The sequence below is a fragment of the Diceros bicornis genome, chromosome 21, assembly GCF_020826845.1.
Source record: "Diceros bicornis minor isolate mBicDic1 chromosome 21, mDicBic1.mat.cur, whole genome shotgun sequence".
NCBI classification, from domain to species: Eukaryota; Metazoa; Chordata; class Mammalia; order Perissodactyla; family Rhinocerotidae; genus Diceros; species Diceros bicornis.
In genome coordinates, this window is record NC_080760.1 from 29,288,367 (window position 1) to 29,308,805 (window position 20,439).

Here is a 20,439-nt window from a genome sequence, read left to right on the forward strand (position 1 = left end):
AAAAAAGCATCACATTTGGGGAAGTATAAAATATAAAGAAGAAAAACATCCATATTTTATTACCATGTTGCTTACTAAATATATCTAATATACAGTTTTGGAACTTTGAAACACCAAATGAATGTGGGCTGTTTATTCCTTTTACTAACTAGTACATTGGCAGACAATTTTGAAAAGAATGCACATTTTACAAAAGCAATTATCCATTTTTATTTTGTTTACATTGCACTGAAAATTTACATCATACTTTTACAAAGTTTTTTTCATAAAAATATACTTCTTTACAAAAGTGTATGCATTAATATAAGAGGAGTAGCCAGTTGCAGAAGAAACATTGTTTAAACAAGATCTTAAATGTATTAACCTTAACATTAATGAATGAATCATTGTTATTGCAGTCATTTGAATAAACAAGAATAAATTACTGATGGCATAAAATTTAAAACAGCATCCTGTCAGTAGAGTACAATGTTGAGAAAATTATATGAATTTCCAAAACAATGTATCTCAAAATGGTTTACAAGAAATTCACTAAATGTTGCAGAGATAGATCCAAGCAGTGCTCCCGGCGCAATGGTTTCTCTTAGGCACTCTGTCTCGTGATAGGAAAAGTCTAGACTGTTTACAGAGTTATCCATATTGGAAAGGGACAACAAAGAGTTCACATTGGGTACATAATTTATTCAATGAAGTAAATCATGCTATAAAGGGAAGACAATGACCTATTAAATAAAAATGCCGGCATTACTGTGATACAGTTGTAAACGAGCCACCAATAACTTGCAAAAACATATCTAATTTGGCAATGAAATAAACCTGTCACATCTGAACCCTGCTTCTTAAGAATAAGAGTACAGAAATTTTAAAATATATGAAAATTTGTAAATCCACAACTTTAGGAAACAAATTTATATTGGTGATTTGAAAGAGTAAATTATTTTTAAGTCATTATGTTTAAGGGCTCTTTCAAAATATACGTCTAACTTATTGTTAGATTAAAGTTAAAAGCTTAAAAAGCTTATATTCTAACTCATTGTTAGATAAAAGTTCAAAACAAGGATAAATAAATTTGAAGGCTCACTGGAAGGAAAAGTAGATATATCATAAACTAAATACAGTAGATTAATAGGGTCTATTTGGTCTTCCAAAAACATTGGAAAGTTTGGTAAAGGATGGTAAGTTTGGCGTCTCAGATAACTGCAAAAGCATCATTACTATAGATAATTTTTGTCAGCTAAAGTGGTTTCTGGGTGACAAAACAGATTGAAGCAAGGAGTTAAACACTATCCCATGGCTCACTGAATAATATTGGTTACAACATAATGAGGGAAATCAGGAGGATAGCATGATGATCTTGTCATTTGCGGAAACTATGACAACCAGTCTTAAAAAAGAATAGCAATATAAACTGAAGAACAAAAACCAGAAAGAGTCAAATCAGAATGGGTAATCTTACCTCTTCTGTGGCATAAATTAGCTCATAAACATGTCAGGGCATGACTCAGTCTGAAATAACCATGGGAATAAGGACAACAATGACTCAATTAACAAGAAGGAATAGCCAATAGAGTGGTGTGAAATACAGACTTATGGGTGTGATGTAGCTCATGACGATGGTTAAAGAGAAGTCAGTGATCTATTGACTCTTGTAAGTATAGCTCTTATTTTCTACCCTATATCTTTTTTTTTTAAAACCCAGTCCCTCTAATATAGTTTATAAAGCACAGAAATACTGATAGTGGATGCTCCTCCAATATATGCAAATAAGTTTATGTTTTAGAATAATCTCCTTTTTAAAAAAAGCAAATAAACTGTGAGTAAGCACTCTCAGAGTGCAGCCGAATTTCTGTAAAACTCTCCATGGTAAACATGAAGAAGAATTATGGTCCAGTTTATGAAAAAACACTCTTCTCTATCATTCCTCAGGCAAAGGTGACCCAGCAAGTCCTGAAAAGTGTGCTTTGATTTGTTTAGCAGTGAACTAAATGTGCACTGTTCTGTGTCGATCTCCAAGCTTCTGAAGAAGGCCGTGGATTGCCGCGTTATACCATTGTGCAGACCGTATTTAAGTTGGGATCGAATCGTACTGCCTTCCCTTCCACTGACTTCGCGTTGGTGTCATACATGGGGTTCTCAAAAGCTGCTTGGCCATTGTTATTTTCATGAACTGAACATCCTGTGTACTGTGTTTTGGGTGCAGTCCTGTTGACAAGAACAGTGATTAGCTATGTGTTAACTTTCTTCTAAAAACAGAAGAGGAGGGTTCAAAGAGAATACATTCGAGTATCAATGTTAATGGATAATGTATCTCAAAAGTATTAATTGAGAAATCATAAACTCAGTACATGAGATTTGAACAATATACCTGTCACTTAAATCCTGAGTGACTTTTATTATTTACATATAATACATAGATACAGCACGAGTATGAGTAATGCAAGTATAAATAAGTGATACAGCTATTTTCATAAATTTTCTTATGAAACAATAAATTATCATTATGAATTAGCATGTATAATATAAAATATGATAATGATCAAGAATTTAAATCTCATTCCTATTCATTCATTCATCAAATATTTACTGAGCATCCGTATGTGCCAGGCATGATCCTAGTATTAGATATATAATTTTTTTTAAAAAGCATATAAAGTCATTACTGTCATGTAGCTTATATTGTAGTAATAGAAAACAATGACTAAATTAAAAATAAATAAAAGAAGAAAAAATAATAGGTAATGAGAATTGTTTTGATTAGAAGGAAAATGATTGATACCACAGGAAGTAACTGGGAGCCACTTTAGGAGAGGCAATAAGGAAAACCATCTCTGAGGAGGTAAAATTTAATCTGAGACAAGAAGGATCTGGGTCTGCACTAATACGCAGGGCATTTCAGGCCTAGCTGAGGCCTAACTTAAGAAGGTACCTAGAGCATCCCAGAAACATAAATACTCAATTTGCTTAAAAATGATATACATTAGAGCAAGAAAATTCAAAATCTCAAAGAAATGACTATACTGATACTCAAGCCATGAAATTAGTTTCCAGAGAGTTACTGATAACTGAACATTTGCCGTTAGTTAACAAAACATATGTCTAGGCTGGCTGGTGTAAGTTGAATTCCTGCTTTACTTCTTTATTTCTCTCACCTTTGACTAATGCTTATTTCTAGTTTCTCTTTCCCACACCCCACCGCATAATTTGCTGACATTTGTAATGGAACAAAGGCAAACTTTCTGGGACCTAATTCATTAAAAGGATGTATCTTAAATCTCTTTCTCAACACCTTTGTTTACAACAAACACCACAAATTTTAACTATTTATTTGAGCGTAATTTGCATTTGCCATTATATTATTTTACTATCCCTAATGCATTTTCTGAATTTTTCTCTACACTAAAAATTGTTAATTTATTTGTATGACAATAATTTTTTTTTAAAAACTAAGTTTCTTTCAATGGCATCACTTATACAATTATATTGCTTACAACTTGCTCTTGCCAGGTGCGTAAACCTAATGGGTCATATTTGTCTCTCTTTTTTCAAACTAGATTCACAGTAAAAACCAGAAGCAACATCGTTTTCTTCTAATGAGGTACGAATCAGGAAGATGTAAAGGAATTTTCTTTTGCTGATATTGAGCAACAGCTTTAAGGAAAATAATATCATCAAGCTTTAGAAAAGTTTACACCACCAACAAAACTTAACTTGAAATAAATCAAAGTTCTAAATATAAGAGCTAAATCTATAAAATTCATATGAGAAACTATACAGGTAAATCTTCATGACTTTGAATTTGGAATGGTTTCTTAGATATGACACTAAAAGCAAAAGTAACAAAATAAAAAATAGATAAATTGGACTTCATCAAAATGAAAAACTTCTGTAAATCAAAGGACACTATCAAGAGAGTGGAAATACAACCCACAGAAAGGGAGAAATATTTGCAAACTATATATCTGATAAGAACCTAGTATCCAGAATATATAAAGAACACTTATAACCCAACAATAAGATAAATGACCCAATTAAAAAAATGGACAAAGTACTTGAATAGGCATTTCTTCAAAGAAGATAGACAAATGGTCAACAAGCAAATGAAAAGATGCTCAATGTCATTAGTAATTAGGGAAATGCAAATCAAGACCACAATGGGATACCACTTCACACATACTAGAAGGGCTATAATAAAAAAAAAAAAAAAAAAAGGAGAAAAAGAAAACAGAAAATAACAAGTGTTGGTGAGGATGTGGAGAAAGTGGAACACTCATACATTGCTGGTGGGAATGTAAAATGGTACAGCTGCTGTGTAAAACAGCTTGGTGTTTCCGCAGTAAGTTAAATGTAGAATTACCATATAACCCAGCAATTCCACTCTTGGGTATATACTCCAAAGATTTAAAACGGGTGTCTAATTAAAAACTTGCATACAAATGTGTATAGCAGCACTATTCACAATCGCCAAAAGGAAGAAACAATCCTAATGTTTATCAACTGATGAAAGGAACATATTCAAACAGAACACATTCAAACGTACAATGGAATATTATTCAGCCACATAAAGGGATGAAGTACTAAGGCATGCTTTAACATACATGAAACTTGAAAACATTATTATGTTAAGTTTAGGAAACCAAATACAAAATGTCACATATTGTATGATTCCATTTATATGAAATATCTAGAATAGGCAAACCAATTCAGACAGAAAGCAGATTAGTAGTTGCCTCGGGTGCAAGCAGGAATAGGGAGTGACTACTTAATAGGTAGAGTTTCCTTTTTGGGTAATGAGAATGTTCTGGAACTAGCAGTGATGGTTCTATGACATTGTGAATGTACTAAATGCCACTGAATTATACACTTCGAGTAGTTTAAATCGTTTTATGTTATGTATATTTTACCACAGTAATAAAAAAGATTGGCATAGCTTGCTTTATAAATACATTTAGTGATAATTTTTATCACTAATAAAGTCTGATATTGACAAGGCCCAAACATCTGCTAATATGCAATTATTACAAATTTATGTAATATTAAATTAATCACTCTTAGGTAATACAGACCGACATTTATAACAAAAACATCAGTTTTGGGAAAAACACATTTAAGTAATATTCATTTAATTATCTGGTTACCTACATATTCTTTTCTTGATAAGGGATGGTCCCAAATAGTGGAGAATTGCATAGTAAAGTCCCTCACCAGGATCTTGTAATAGACACAGTGAACAAGAACTAACTAATAAAATGTATAGTCATATAGTAGATATATCATAAATATAACATATTAATCGCATAATCTTCTAAAAGCAACAGAAGATAAACAAGGGGATTAGAGGATTTTACCGTCTTTCTGCCTGGGTAAAATCAGTCAGTATGGTCATGTGAACTCCAAGGTTTGGACACAAACTTCTTCCTAGTTCTGTAAATAAATCTGGCAGCAGATATCACCTTTTCAATTTAAATCTTAACCTGGATTTTGTTATCTCTAAAGCCTCACTATGGATAATTTAGAAATAACTTATATAAATTAGTTATGGACCAGGAAATTGACAGGCAAAAGGAGGAAGGGTTAAGTTGAATGCTTGTGCAACCGAGCAGAGCAATTTGTGTTGTGTGCATATTGGGGTGGTGGAGGGGTAGGCAGGGGAAATAAGGTTTTCAACAACTGCGGTTGTTTAACACACTGTGGCTATTTGACACAAAGAGATTTCAACAACTCAGAAAAAAATGGAAATTAGGATTTGAACTAGACTAGTAAAAAGAACATGAAACATAGATTTGGAAAATATTTTATAGTTAAAAATAAACGAACTCACCTTTGTTTATAAAGATAAAATCCAAATCCCGCAAATATAAGTGCAAAAAAAGGCACAAGAATAGCAATGGCCACAGAACTACTATTTGTACCATGAGGTTGATTTGAAGAATTTGAACCTTCTGACATATTTAGTCCTATAAGATAAAAAATAAATTATAAATACAAAATCAATTCTATTTTATCACAATCGATTTTTATTATTACTAACCAATTAATTTCTTCCTTTCTCAAGATATCTACTTGGAAATGTACACAGTAAACAAAAATATTTCATGAAACTCCTTCAACTCATTTCCACACAATTTTGCACAACGCCTACTATGTATAAGATGTTTTTCAAGGGAAGGATATAGAATAAAAATAAGCAAAGTCTCTGAACTGAAAAGTTTATATAATTGTGGGAAGTATGCAGAGACACAAATAAGTATATACATCAAGCAGAAATTAATGATCAATGTACTTTAGGAAGAAAAGGAGTAATTCTATCTGGTGGTATGTAAGAATTTTTTCTGGAAGATATACAATACAGCCTTGAAGAATCAGCAGAACAATGAATGGAGGAAGAAATAGGACCATCATAAACCTAGAAATGGGAAGCCCAGTGGCATATTTAAGGGATGTGACAAGCCTTAGGCATATTTGTGTGGAAAGGATGTGTGGTAGAAGTAGGAGGTGAAAATGATAGACTATGGCTATACTCTGAAAAGGCATATAGATCCTTCTAAAAGCTCAAACTTACTAAAGACCTGCAGTGAGGGACACCTGAAGGTGTGTAGAAATAAAAAGCCCAGTGATAAGATACACAATTTAGAACAGTGACTAGGATGGGATGAACTTGAGGGAGTCCAGACCATAAGCAAGAGCAGTTTGTAGCAACAACCCAGATAAAACAGGAAATTAAGATTTGAACTAAAGCACTAGGAAGAGGATGAAGAGACACAATTAGGGTAACATTTTTTAGTTAAAATCAACAGAACTTGTGTGAATGAAAGAGGTAAGAAGGCATGGGATTAGAAGTGTTCTTCTTTGGGCTGAGTAAACGATGATGACATTAGCACAGTTAGGAAATGAGAAAAATTAGGTTTGTCAATGTGTTGGCACAGAGATGGGGGAATAGGAAATAACTAACAGTTCTTTTTTGAAAAGAAATAGCTCTTTTTTAATAGGTTCTGTTTTAGACATGTAGTGTTTGAGATGTTTTCGGGAATATTATGTGAATGCATCTTGCACTCAATTACACGACTGTGTTAATGTACTCTGTTAATAAATGTTTTACCCTATTTTTAAAACTAACACAATTTTAGGCAAGATTATCTGAAATGACGTGTTAATATTGTTCATTTAGAGAAAGCTAATTTCTCTTTTTGATGAATAGCTGTATTCAACTCAGTCACACCTTAGGCCAGGTTAAAAAAAATTAGTACCTTATTCTATACCTGATTTTTCCAAGGACTCAGAATATTTATATAAAAGTTCAAAGTAATGGAATTTTTAAGATAAATGTCAAATAGCAGTTTTTAGAGCCTAAATGTATTCTTTATATGTCAATATCACAGTATAATAATGGGAGACTCTGTACCTTAGGAAAATTATACACCAAAAGCTATGTCAATAAATACATTCAAGCAATATGTTTACACACATTTTAGAAGAGTTGGAAATAAGAATGACAAAACCCTGTGTGTCCCAACACAGAAAATTTACATATCTGAAGAGCACAAAGCCCCCAAAAATGGGCCCATTGCTCAAAGTTATTTTCCCTTTCTAGACCCTACGAGTTTCTCAAAGTGCCACTACATTTTTGAAGGAGTAAGAAAATTGCAACAATATTCAAACTGAAGAGAAATATTACAGTTCTCATGAGACGAGATAAAAAAAAATTTACAGTTTAATATTTTCTTTTATATCTCTATCACTTTTTCTCCTTTTGCTTAAAGGCAAGACAGTTTGTCATGTTTATTAGAAATATGATGAAAAACCAAACATCATACAGAGTTGGTACATGGAGAACGAATATTTTGAAGAATGTGATTATTTAAAAGGCTATCGAATGTATCAATGTATAGTCCTGACAATGCAAAATTCAAAATGTAGTAAGTGTACCTAACATACAGAATCCACTCTATTTTCTTATGATGTCTGGAGTAATAAAGAAACTGCATGAAAATGAAAATGAATACATTACCCAGTCTTTGTAGTCCAAACTGCCCGTAGTCTTTGCCCTGAATAAATCCTTGAAATACATAAGTAGCTCCATCAGGCTCAGCAGAAACCTAAAAATATTTATAAGTTTGATTAATCTGAAGACTGGCCACAGCTATATTTTCCCAGCCTTAATAATACTTCAGTTTTATTCGGAAATGAATACGATGCAGAGTTCCTTTGTCTGGATCTTTCTCCTATGTAAAACACAGCACATTGTGTAAATTTGCCATCATTAAAAGCAAAATCACAATTTTCATTTTTAAATAAGTATGACATTGGAAAAATGGTTGTTGGTTATTAATAGAATGATATAGATATATAGATTTCTTTTAGGCTAAGAAACCTGTTGTCAAAAAAGGGCAATGATATGATGAAACAGAATGAGGCAAAAGGTCAATTAAAAATTAAAATATGATAATACTGTTCTTTGTAGATTAGATCACTATTCAGCATATATATATTGAAGCCTTCTTCCCCCCTCCCACCAACCTTCATGGGAAGAGTATACTTCCCATCTCACTAAGTTGGGTTTGGTCCTGTGACTTGCTTTGCCAATGGGGGTGAAATTGACAATGGGTCAGTTCTAAGCCTAGTTCTTAAGGGGCATGTTTCCCTGAAAGAAACCAGTCATAAAAGACCACGTATTATACACTTCCATAAATATGAGAGTCCAGAACAGGGAAATATATAGAGACAGAAAAGAGATTAGTGGTTGCTTACGGCGAGGGTGGGGATGAGGGGTGGTTGAGTGAGGTGATAGCTAAATGGTACGGAATTTCTTTTTGAGGTGATGAAAATGTTCTAAAATCAACTGTGGTGATCATTACACATATCTGTAAATATATTAAAAACCATTGGATTATACACTTTAAAGAGATGAATTGTAGCGTATATGAATTATATTTCAAGAGAGCTGTTTTAAACAAGAAGGGGGGAGGGAGATGTTTCTACTGTGCCCCTCAGTGCTTCTGACCTCTGACAAAAAAGAATATGCTCAAAGTAGCTGCTTTCCCTCCAGCCTAGGCCCCAAAATGAGACACACAGAGCACACCTGAACTTCCTACCACAGCTTCAAATACAGCCCCCACAACTAACCTCACACATGAGAAAGAACTAAATACTTGTTTGACCCTGAGATTTTGTGGCTGTGTCTAATACTGTAAGCACTTACACGCACCTGGCACGTGTATAAAATCCTATATTTAAAAATACTTTACATGCACAGTGTCATTTGATCTCATAGATAAAATAGGAATTGACAGATTTCAGTGTTCCTGATAACTAGTAATGTAAATTTACTCTGAAGTTTGTTCTAATTAGTTGCAATCAGGTATCTAAGTCATGTATGTTATTGTAAAAGCTGTAAAACACCTGCATCCTCACCTTAAAAAGCAAAATATCATACCAAACCATCCACAGAAGTCTGATATTTCACAAGGGGCGATTTATTCCTTGTTATCACACATCATTCTTTGGGCATGGCCATTTCAAAATATGCTTCTAAAAAGAATAGCTCAGAATCTAATATTTAAATAAATGAATTCATTTTATGTGTTTCCTACATGAAATAATACAATTAAACAATCTGAGTTCATTGAAGACATGAGTTAGCTCTCAACTCCATGAATAATGGTACAGGAAGGGAAACAGGACAAACATTTTTTTTCCTAGGGAATGAAACTTACTAAAGCCTATGACCTACTAGCTTCTTTCCTGCTAGGTCCTCCTTGTAAAGGAAGGCTTGTTGCTTGAGAGGACATGGTCAGAGCTCTCATGCTCATTTTTCAGCACAGACTCCTGAGCAGTATGTGAATATGAGACTTGTTGCTTCCAACTGCCAATTTAGAAACTCCATTCACATAAGTGACTGAATAGGACAGAGCGACACCATGGTGAAGCTACGGTAACTATCTCCCCATAGGAAGCAGCTCACACAACTTCCTCTTCACAGACAATTTTATAAAATATTCTAAATCTGTGCTTAAATTTAATGGGCATACTTAATTTTTCTGTTGAATTTTGTTAATATGTTGCATATGTCTTAAATAGTGGTTCCAGACAAAGATGGAATTATATTTTATCCAGATTTATTTCTCATAGCAGTGACTGTGGACAAAAAACATTTGATAAAACTAATGAAAAACTATATGCCCCCCAGACACATAAGTATTGTAAAATCTCACCAGAATCTAATAATCCTAGGTTTGACACTCTAGATTACTAAATATTTGCACTGAAGCTTTTTTTTCAAAATAAATTGCCCATAATGGTAATTTTGCTATTTTACGTGTGTATGTGTGTATATTCATAACTAGCTAAATTTAGAAAATAACCTTTTCCTGGAATTTTAATGACAAACCAAAGCACACATTTGTTACTAATCAACAGCAGACTTTTAAAGAACTATACTTACAAAGCCATCCATGGCCCAATTTTCCTCCTTCATTTTCTTCACAGAAGCATGAGTTGGTACTTTAATAAGATAGATGTGTAACATTAGGCGAGCTTCCTGGCTTTTATATATCCCTGTAAAATGTAAGGACATTTTAGTCCACCAATTTTGTAAATAGTTATAATTCATTTTATCATCTATAACCCATTAAATATATCGTGTAATATATATGATAGGAAAAGAAATAAAACAAGGCCAAATCAAGGCCAGCTTTACCCACAACACTTTTCACAAATCCTGAATATATACACACTGATCTCTCTTTCAGTTGAAATTCTCAATTTAAATCTTACTTGTGAGATTTAAATTACCTATGCTATTAAAATTAAATATTACTGTTCTTAATAACATCACTCCATGATATTGCAAACAAATGATTTCTCCCCCCAGTCAGTTTTAAAATCTTGATATGAATCAAATGTTAAAATTCCTGATATTTTCCTTAATTATGAGTTGGATGTCAACCCTGTGAAAGAGAGTATTCTAGGCACTACTGGAGCCACAAAGATGAATATATGTTGTTCCTATGTAAGATAGGATGCTTAAAAGCGTTTCCAATGAAGTAGGAAATATGTCAGGTACACAAGTAACTAAAATATGTGAGAGAATATGGTAAATAAAAGGCCAGAAGAGAGAGGGATCATTTCACACTGGAGTGATCTGGAAATGCCTATTAAGAAAAGGAGCACTTGAGCTGGGTCTCGAAAATCAAGTAGGATTTTTAGTTCAAGAAGGTAAATATAGGTAATGGCATAAAGGAGACAAACAAAAATATATACAATGATTTTTTTTCTTAAAACAGTGAGTATTCTAAGAGTAGGAATAAGCTGAAATGTAAATGTCTTTAGGGAAATAATAGGAAATAAGGTTCTAAGAAAAAATTTTGTGATTAAGTGATGGTTGAAATTTCATTCATTCACTTAATCTTTCTCCTATGTAATAAAGTATCAAAAATATGCTGGGAATACAAAGATAATGATAGTTCGACCTATGATAAAGTACAATTAACAGGGAAAAGACATAAAAGTAATCACAAACAATATTGCTGGGAAAATATTATAAGTGATTTATATGGAGACAGTGACAACAGATTAAATTAATCCACTTATGTGTTTTTTTTATATTTGTAGGAATTTGTTTTGAAATTTTTCTAGATTAGAGTAAGTATACACTTATTTTGTGCTAACTCTTTTACAGAAAATGAAGAAAAAATTGTTTATGCTTCAGAGTTAAATAAATCAGTAGTCACAATTTAAATGCATTTCTCTCATTCACATATGGATGGTCCCCAGCGGTTTGACTTCGGATTTTTCGACTTTACAATGGTGCGAAAGCAATAGGCATTCAGAAGAAACCGTACTTGGAATTTGGAATTTTGATCTTTTCCCGGGCCAGCAATACATGGTAAGATACTCTCTCATGATGCTGGGCAGTGGCAGTGAGCCGCAGCTCCCATTCAGCCACGTAATCACGAGGGTAATCAACCAATACACTCATAACCATTCTGTACCCATACAACCATTCTGGTTTTCACTTTCAGTGCAATATTCAATAAATTACATCCGATATTCAACAGCTCATTATAAAATAAGCTTTGTGTTGTATGATTTTGCCCAACTGTGGGCTAATGTAAGTGTTCTGAGTATATTTAAGGTAGGCTAGGCTAAACTCTGATGTTCAGTAGGTTAGGTGTATTAAATGCATTTTCGACAACATATTTTCAACTTACAATGGATTTATCAGGACATAACCCCACTGTAAGGTGAGGAAGATCTGTACAGCTTCTTTCAATTCTATAGTATAAAATCTCTATAGTATAGGATCATTCTATAGTATAAAATGATGCTTGATAGTTCTAAAATTTACAGAATCAATAGATATAATTTTATTTTCCATTTTATTTAGACCACAAATTATTTCATTATTAATAATTTTATAGGATATATACATAGCCAAGAAGTTTAAAAATACATATATATCATATTTGGAATATTAAACTTTTAAAAAATATTTTTAAAAACGAGAGCAGTAATTTAAATTCATTAATTTGACAATATTCATTGAGGCCTATTTTGTTCCAGATGCTTTTCTAACCTCTGAGATATAGTAATGAACTGGAAGGCAAAGGGTGGTGCTCTTAAAGCTTATATTGTTGGAATATAGACAAATAATGTCACGTCATGTCATGTAACACCATACCACACTATACTATGCTATGCTATGCTATGTTATGCTATGCTATGCTATGCTATACTATAATTTCAATTAGTGAAAAGAAGATAATGAAATAGGATAAGGCTGCCCAAGACTAAGAGTGTGTCTGACTGTGTTTGTAATGTGAAGGCTACTTTAGATAGCGTCATCAGGTGTACTGTTGACGAGATGACATTTGACAAAACATCTGCATGTCAGAAAAACCAGAGCAATCAGAGAGAGTGAGGGAATTGTGCACTAGATAGAGCAAACAGAAACTTGAGAGGGCTGAGCAGGTGGATAGGGATCTGGGTTCTTTATGCCTGTTTAAAGTACGTGTAGCTCTCCCTTTTCTGTCTTAAATTATGGTTTCAACCTAAACATTCTCATTTGAGGAAATGATTTTGTGACCATAAAATAGCTTGTAAATCACTGATCCGGTCTCTTTGCTGTTATGAGAATAAAGATTTAGTTCTATTCAAATTAAAAGTTCTGTTCTGTTTCATGACATTTCATTCTAGCTACATAAAAACATCCTTGAGGGAGCTTATTTCAGAATCACAGAGTTTTATACTTATATAGTAATATTCATGCGTCAATGCAAAAACTAGAAAGCCTTGTTTCTGAATGAATTATGAATGTCATCAAAAAAAGTAACAAATATTTCACAGCATAAAAATCACTAACAAAAATGATGAAATGATGGAAATGAAAGCACAAAGGCATTGTTTGCTGTTCTTTAATGGGATACCTGAAAGGAGCAGTTCCATGTTGCTATTGCTCAGCGTTGCATTGACTCTCCCAGTGGAAGCATTGAAACTAGTAACCGTCAAGGTCATGGGTTGTTTCTTCCCTTTGAAATTGTAAGAGCCTTTCCATATATAATTTTCGGCAAACACATCATCAGGAACTGTGAATAGATTAAATAAACACATATATTAATTTTACGATGCCCTGTAAATATAAGCATTAAATAGTAGATTAATGAATATTACTTTATTGAATAATGATATGTTGCTAAATACAGAATAACGTAGGATGTATGTCATAAAATGAACTTTTCACATAAAAGTGTTTCAATTTTTTTAGAATAAACCAAAATCATCATAACCTAGATTTGTACACGAGTCATCAATAACAGATAAGTAAATAACACCAATGAAAGACATGAGACTTATATTTAGAATCCAAATAAATATCGTTTACTTATTTTGGTTTCCTATAATAATATCTTTCTTTCAGAAGGAAAATAAAATGATTTTACTGAGCCAAGTCAGTCTATATACAAGGCCCAAAAGACCTGCTTTTTCCACACCAGTGGGAATAGATTCACATGAGGAAGAGCATAGATTTAAAGCCCCTCTTGCAGAATAGCCCTGGAAGACTGTCCAAAGGGGTGCTCCTTTGTCCTCCTTACAGAATATTGAGCTCAGTTATTCCAATAATAGATGCTCCTAAGGAAGAACAGGGATCCACCATATTGACAGCTTTGAGGTTTTGAGGTATTTTTTGAAATAAAAGAACTGTCACTAGAATTGCCTAACTCGCATGGGAGAGAGAAGAATTGTGGTAGAATCAAAGAATATTCTAATGTTATAAAACTTGCATCTAAAGAAGAAACCCTCTTTATGTTAGATACGGCCAAAAAAGACTTTATGTAAATTAGTTATGTAATTTATAGTTATACAAATTAGGTATGCCAGAGTCTGCTCAGATCCTGGGAAGAGGCTGAAAGAAGCTTCTATTAATCTATGCATCACATAAAGCACATCCCCAGAAATCAGCCATTCAAGAGAGTCATGCCTATTTGAGTGAGTGAGTGACGGACACGGATTTACGGAGAAGTCTTTTTTTCCCTAACAACTTATTGACATTTGTTACATGATCTTCTCTACACACATCATACTTCTTACGCCTCTGATCACAGAGACGGGAGTTACAAATGATGAATTCCCTGAATTCTACTCAGCAAACCAACAAAGCAGAACTACAGTAGAGGATGAATATAAAATCGCTCAAGAGTTGAGTTTTTACTGACTATTTCGACCAACATGATTTTTTTCTGTGACAATTCAAAGGCAATATAGCAGACAGATTAGAAGTGCAGGCGCTGCAGTTAGCCAGCTTGTATTTAAGTTCCTCCTCTACAATTTATAAACTGCGTAGTTTTACATAAGTTACTTAACTCTCTAAAACTGAATTTCCTTAGGATTAACATGAGATTAACCTAGAGTTGTTAGGAAGATTAAATGAGATAATGAATGTGAAGAGTATAGCTAAGTGTTAGTTGCTATGATTACTATTATTATTTTTATGCAGCTAAAATAGAGAAACTGTGGCCCTTATAGCTCATTACATAGTTGCTAATAAAATAAACGTATTTAGCAGACATGTATTTAGTATTATGATAAATCCATAGTCTTGGCTCTGTGATCTTTGCCAAGTCATCCTTCCAGTGGCCCTCCCTCTCCAAACCTCAAACTACAAAGCTATGCCCTGTATGGTTAGCAGACATTTGGTCCTGTCCAAAAGATCCATAAGACATTTGGTCCACACCAAAAGGTCCTTGACATTCGGTCCTGTCCAAAATGTCTATGAGTATATTTGGTGCATGCCAAATGATTTTGGACAGGACCAAATATCAAGGACCTCTTGTGGACCAAATGTCTTATGGACATTTTGGACAGGATCAAACGTCCTGCAAGACTCTGTATGTATAGGGGAATCTTACCAAAAAGTTTGACACAGTGTATGGATAAAAGTCTTTGATTTGGTAAACACCTGAAAGAGTTTTCAGCTTAAAAAAAGTATATCTAGAACAAGTTTGCAGGAACAAGTGACAAGTTAAATTGCCCTGTATTAGAAAGGTCAGGAATTTGGAGGTAACAGACTCTTAGTTGTAGAGTTAAGAGGACTGGCAAGGGAGAAAGATGTTCTAACAGCAGTGCCTGGCGAATAGGCAGGCAGTAGGTACTTAGTAAATAAGTGTTGCTGTCTTTCTGATTGTTTGTTTCCCCTGCCCTGTACTGTAAGTACTCTTTGCTACCCCCGAACTTTTAATGAAAATCTGCTACACCTAATGATCTTGTCTATAGCGCTTAGGGGAATTAAGGAGTGTTGGTTGAAGGAGATGAAAGAGAACCTTGGTGGCAGGAGAAAATAGCAATGGAATGAAGTAGGTACTAACAGCAGCAAAGTACATTGTATCAGGATTAATCATTGAGGTGATAGTAAATGTTTAACAACTGGATCTCCAGAAAAAATAACACAAAAACTGATTTGTAGTATTTGCTGATTTCTATGGTGTAAAATTCCCATAATGGCAGATTTCAAACTACCAACATGACATCACTGAACACAGTCTGGAATAATGCATACAATTGGTTACGATGAGCCTCTACTTGCTGGCTGTAGCACGCCACCACTACCAGCCTCCACCTTTCCCGTACATAACTGCGAAATGGAACTCATGATAGGATGGGAGAGGCAAACACTACTTGGTCATTCATATCCCAACGTACAATGGGAGTACTAATATTTCTTTCTATTGTTAAGTCTATTTTGAGATTTAAATGTGATTGTGTGTTTGGAAGTTCTCTGTAAACTCTAAAGTGTCATCCAAATATCACTGACGTGGATATCAATGAAAAGGAGGAAGACAATTATGGTCATGATCTTTTCTTTTAAGACATATTTGAATTTAAACTTTGCTTTATAGGCCTCACAGCAGTGCTAAGTAAAGTTATCATGCTCCAGACTTCGATACCATTGCCAAATTTCATTCTTGTTACTTTGGAGTAATTTAATCACTGTGTGTCATTCATTTTGAATGAAATGCTTCTAATGTCCCATTTAAGATCATGTTGCTCAAGAGTTTAATAGATACCTTACTGAGGTTAAAGAAATTCCTTTCCTTTCTAATTTATTAAGAGGTTTTTTTAAATTATAAATAGATGTTGAATCTTATAAAACATTTTCTTTGCAAGTATTATGATGATCATAATTTTTTGCGTGTTAATCTCTTAATGTGATAGATTACTTTTAAGCACTATTTAACGTGAAAATGTCCCTGCATATCTTTCATGAACCCAATTTGGTAATGATGTGTCATCTTTACTAGAAAGTTGTATTCAATTAACTAAGATTTTATGCAGGATTTTTTCATCTATGATCTTGAGTCAAACGATCCTGTAATTTTCCTTTTTTTATAACGTCTTTATCAGAGTTGTTAGAGTTATGTTGGACCCATAGAATGAGTTTTATTGACTCAAAGAGTTTTTATAAAATTGGGATGGTCTGTTCTGTTGGTAGAACTCATCGGTAGAGCCATATGGATCTGTTTTTTCTTTATGGAAATAGTTTTAACTACTACTTTATTTGTTACAGGATTATCAACTTTTCTTTTGTTAGTTCTGGTAAGATATACTTTTCTAGTAATTTGCCCATTTTGTTTAATTTTTTAAAAAAATTTGGCAGTTATTGATAGTTTTTTGTTAATATATTTCTAATTTACTTAATCTATTCTTTACGTAGTTATGTTCAAATTTCCTTTTGTTATTTATTTTTTGTTCCTTTTTTGATCAATCTTTACAGAAATTTTTCACTTTTTTTTTTCAATGAACTACATTTGGCTCTGCTGAGATTCTTCTATTGTATCTTTGGGGGTTATCTGTTCATTTTTATTACATTGATTTCTTCTTTCTTTTGTTTATTCTGCTACACTTTTTATATCAGGGACACTTCACTCATTAATTTTGAGGCTTTCTTCTTTTCTAAAGTAAGGATTTAATGTTATAAATTCCCCTTACAACTTTGCTTTTGCTTTAGTCCCCAAGTTTTGATATTTAGATTTTTCAACACAACTAAGTTCTAGTGTTATATTTTGTTTTAATTTCTTCTTTAATTCATGAATTATTCATCAGTATTAATTTTGTTCTTAATTTCCAAACATTTCAGAATTTAAAAATTTATCCAGTTTCTTATTAACTTTTAATTGCATCATGTTCAGATAAAACTAACTTTGCTTTGAAATTTGTGTAGATTTATTTATTACCTAATGTATGATCAATTGTTATAGTTGTCCCATGTGCCTTTGAGGAAAATATATATTCTATAATTATTTGATGCAGAAATCTTTATATATTTATATTGGTCAAGCTAATTAATTGTGTTTAGTTCTTCCATATTCTTTTTTACTTTTTTGTCTGTCTGATTTATTTATTGGTGACCACTGGCCATGTTTTGCCCAGGACAGTCCAGGTTTATACTTGATGGGCCACAGCTTTTATTCAGAGCACCCATCTGCTCCCATATACAGCATCTCCCTGGGAAAATTCTGTACATTGATTGTCCATTATGGTTTTCTGACTCCATTGTTAACCTTCCTCTTCTATGTTGACATATTCTTTGATTGCCTTAGTGGCATTCAGTCTGTTTTCACTGAGTGTTGAATAAATCAGTGTCTCAGAGTTTTGCGGGCGCTCCATTTTTATAGCATATACATTGTGAACCTCCGTATCCAACTAAAATTTGATCCTAACACTCACTGTTCCTGGCTCAATACACCTGGGCTAAATCTGTCTCCAAGGTAAAAGATTAGACATAGCCTTTAATCTTATCGGTAGCTTTTCATTTATATCACGTAAATAAAATACTGACTAATACTAAAAAAGCAGTTCTCATATATTGAGCCCTTACTATTGGTGAAGCACTTTGCACTTCACTTTCATGAAGCTCATTTATAATCATCTAATCACTATTTCTTTTGTACATATAAAGAAATGGAGGCTTAGATATATAAAATAACTTTTTCAAGGTCATAGGGTAGGGAGTGTATAATATGGGAATTATATCAAGGTTGTAGGACTTCAAAGCCCACATTTTTAATGACTACGCTAAGTTTTAAAATTTGTTTTTTAAATCTAATAACTGAAATTAAATTGGACAAATTCTAGAAGTTCTTGAGCTTTTACTCTCATGCCAAGTGTATTTCCTTCCTTTGTAAAAAAGAAAATCTGTATTTAAAAATGTTATATAAAGTTTCATTTTTTAGTTTAATATTTTAAGCAAAACATTGCTATTAGTTTATAGTAACTTAAAGATACTTTTGAAGGGAAGTTTTATAGAGGGAACTATAAATAATATTTTGGAATATTAATATGTCGCAGTATTATATTGCTTGAAATTCAACAGCTTATAACACAAATTATCAAATTCCAAATTCCAAATAGTCAAATGCATAGTTTTCCCATACTGATACATACTTTTCTAAATAAATGGTCACTTTGTCAAGAAAACAGTAGAACACTTTTAGACATCATGACTTCTAGAAAAACAACTGAAATTACTAACCACTTAGCTTTGGGCTGGGTGTTCCTAGTGCAGGTCTAGGATCTTTCACCAATGTTTTGGAACCAGCTATGAGAAGAAATGAAAATGTTTACAAAAAAGTTAGTATAATTAATAACACACACACAAAATGTGATGCATTGCTAATTTTATTCTCTGACATTTCATATCATTTTCTCCAAAATGTCCTGTTCATCATGGCATCTTGGTCCCCACTCAACTCTCTTCTTATAGAGTGATCAACTTCAGTAACTACTCCCATTATAGCCCAGTGGGAAAAGGGGAAGATTAGTGCTGCCATATCACTTTGGGATACTGTTTCTTATCTTTGAGGCACAAACTAACATGAAAACAGTTGATTCCAACATGGAGGCTGAGGGCTGAGAATGTGTTCCTGCTGCAAAAAGGCAGAAATCATTTGGGTAGGGTCTACATTTAAGAATCAAAACTTGTTAAGATAGCTCATGGTGTCACAAGAAATCTGATAGATTCAAAGGTGAAAACTTAAAACTAAAGTTTTAAGCCAAACTAAAGGTAGCCCAAAACCAAGGAAATCATGTAGGGTACTGGATGTGCCCGGGAAGTTGTAGGAGCTATGACAGACAGTGCTTCTAGACCATGTAAAGACTTAAATCTTTATCCTAAGGACAGTATAATGTCTTTAAAAGGCTTGAAGGGGAAGCGACTTGGGTGAACATCATTCTGGACACAAGATGGAGAACAATTTGGAAAGGAGTGGGTACTGATATGGGCAGAGAAGTTAGGAGGCTGCTGCAGTAGTCCCAGTAGAGACAATGCTGAGTTAGACTATTGTAGTAGTGATGATAAAACAGAAAAGTGGATAGATAAAAAAACCTATTGAAATCCTGGTGGATTTAATGAGATAGGAAGATGTCAAAGATGACTACTAGATTTCTATTTCCTATATGATGATGGTACCACTGAGATAGGGAACACCAAAAGAAGACTACGGTGAAGGGAAATTTATGAGTTTAGATATACATATACCGAGTATTGAAATGGTTTTGAGGAATTCAAGAAGAGATATCAAGTAAACAATGGAACACGTAAGTCTGGAGCTAAAAGAAGATAAATGAGCTAGAAATACTTATTTGTAAATAATTTCCATAGAGCAGACTGTTGAAGCCATTGGCTTGAATGAGATCATCTAGGGAGAGAATATAGCACAAAAGGAAGAGATGGCTAAGAACTGAGTCTTTAGAAAAGCTTGAGTAGAAAAGAGTAAGCTTATAAAGGAAATGGAGAGCCAGAATTATGAAGGAATAAAACATTTATTTATTCAACAAGTATTTATTGAACACTTTTCGCATACAAGGCACTAATCTAGATGTTAAAATTACAGTGGTAAATACTTTGTACAGAGTCTGCTTTTACTGAGATTGTATTCGAGTTGGGGAGGG

General features: G+C 33.3%; 1 protein-coding gene across 3 annotated transcripts in view; it reads right to left on the minus strand.

Annotated features, from left to right (window-relative positions):
• Window positions 1-1,052: 1,052 nt before the first annotated feature.
• Window positions 1,053-20,439, minus strand: part of CSMD3 (CUB and Sushi multiple domains 3) — a 1,210,091-nt gene continuing 1,190,704 nt past the window's right edge. For all 3 annotated transcript variants that reach the window (XM_058564813.1, XM_058564812.1, XM_058564811.1), the window contains 6 exons: window positions 19,022-19,087; window positions 13,422-13,580; window positions 10,439-10,551; window positions 8,006-8,093; window positions 5,819-5,954; window positions 1,053-2,202 (listed from right to left, as the gene is read on the minus strand). In XM_058564813.1, the coding sequence (XP_058420796.1) occupies window positions 2,043-2,202; window positions 5,819-5,954; window positions 8,006-8,093; window positions 10,439-10,551; window positions 13,422-13,580; window positions 19,022-19,087 (722 nt within the window). In that variant the 3' untranslated portion in view covers window positions 1,053-2,042. The remainder of the gene's footprint in view (window positions 2,203-5,818; window positions 5,955-8,005; window positions 8,094-10,438; window positions 10,552-13,421; window positions 13,581-19,021; window positions 19,088-20,439) is intronic.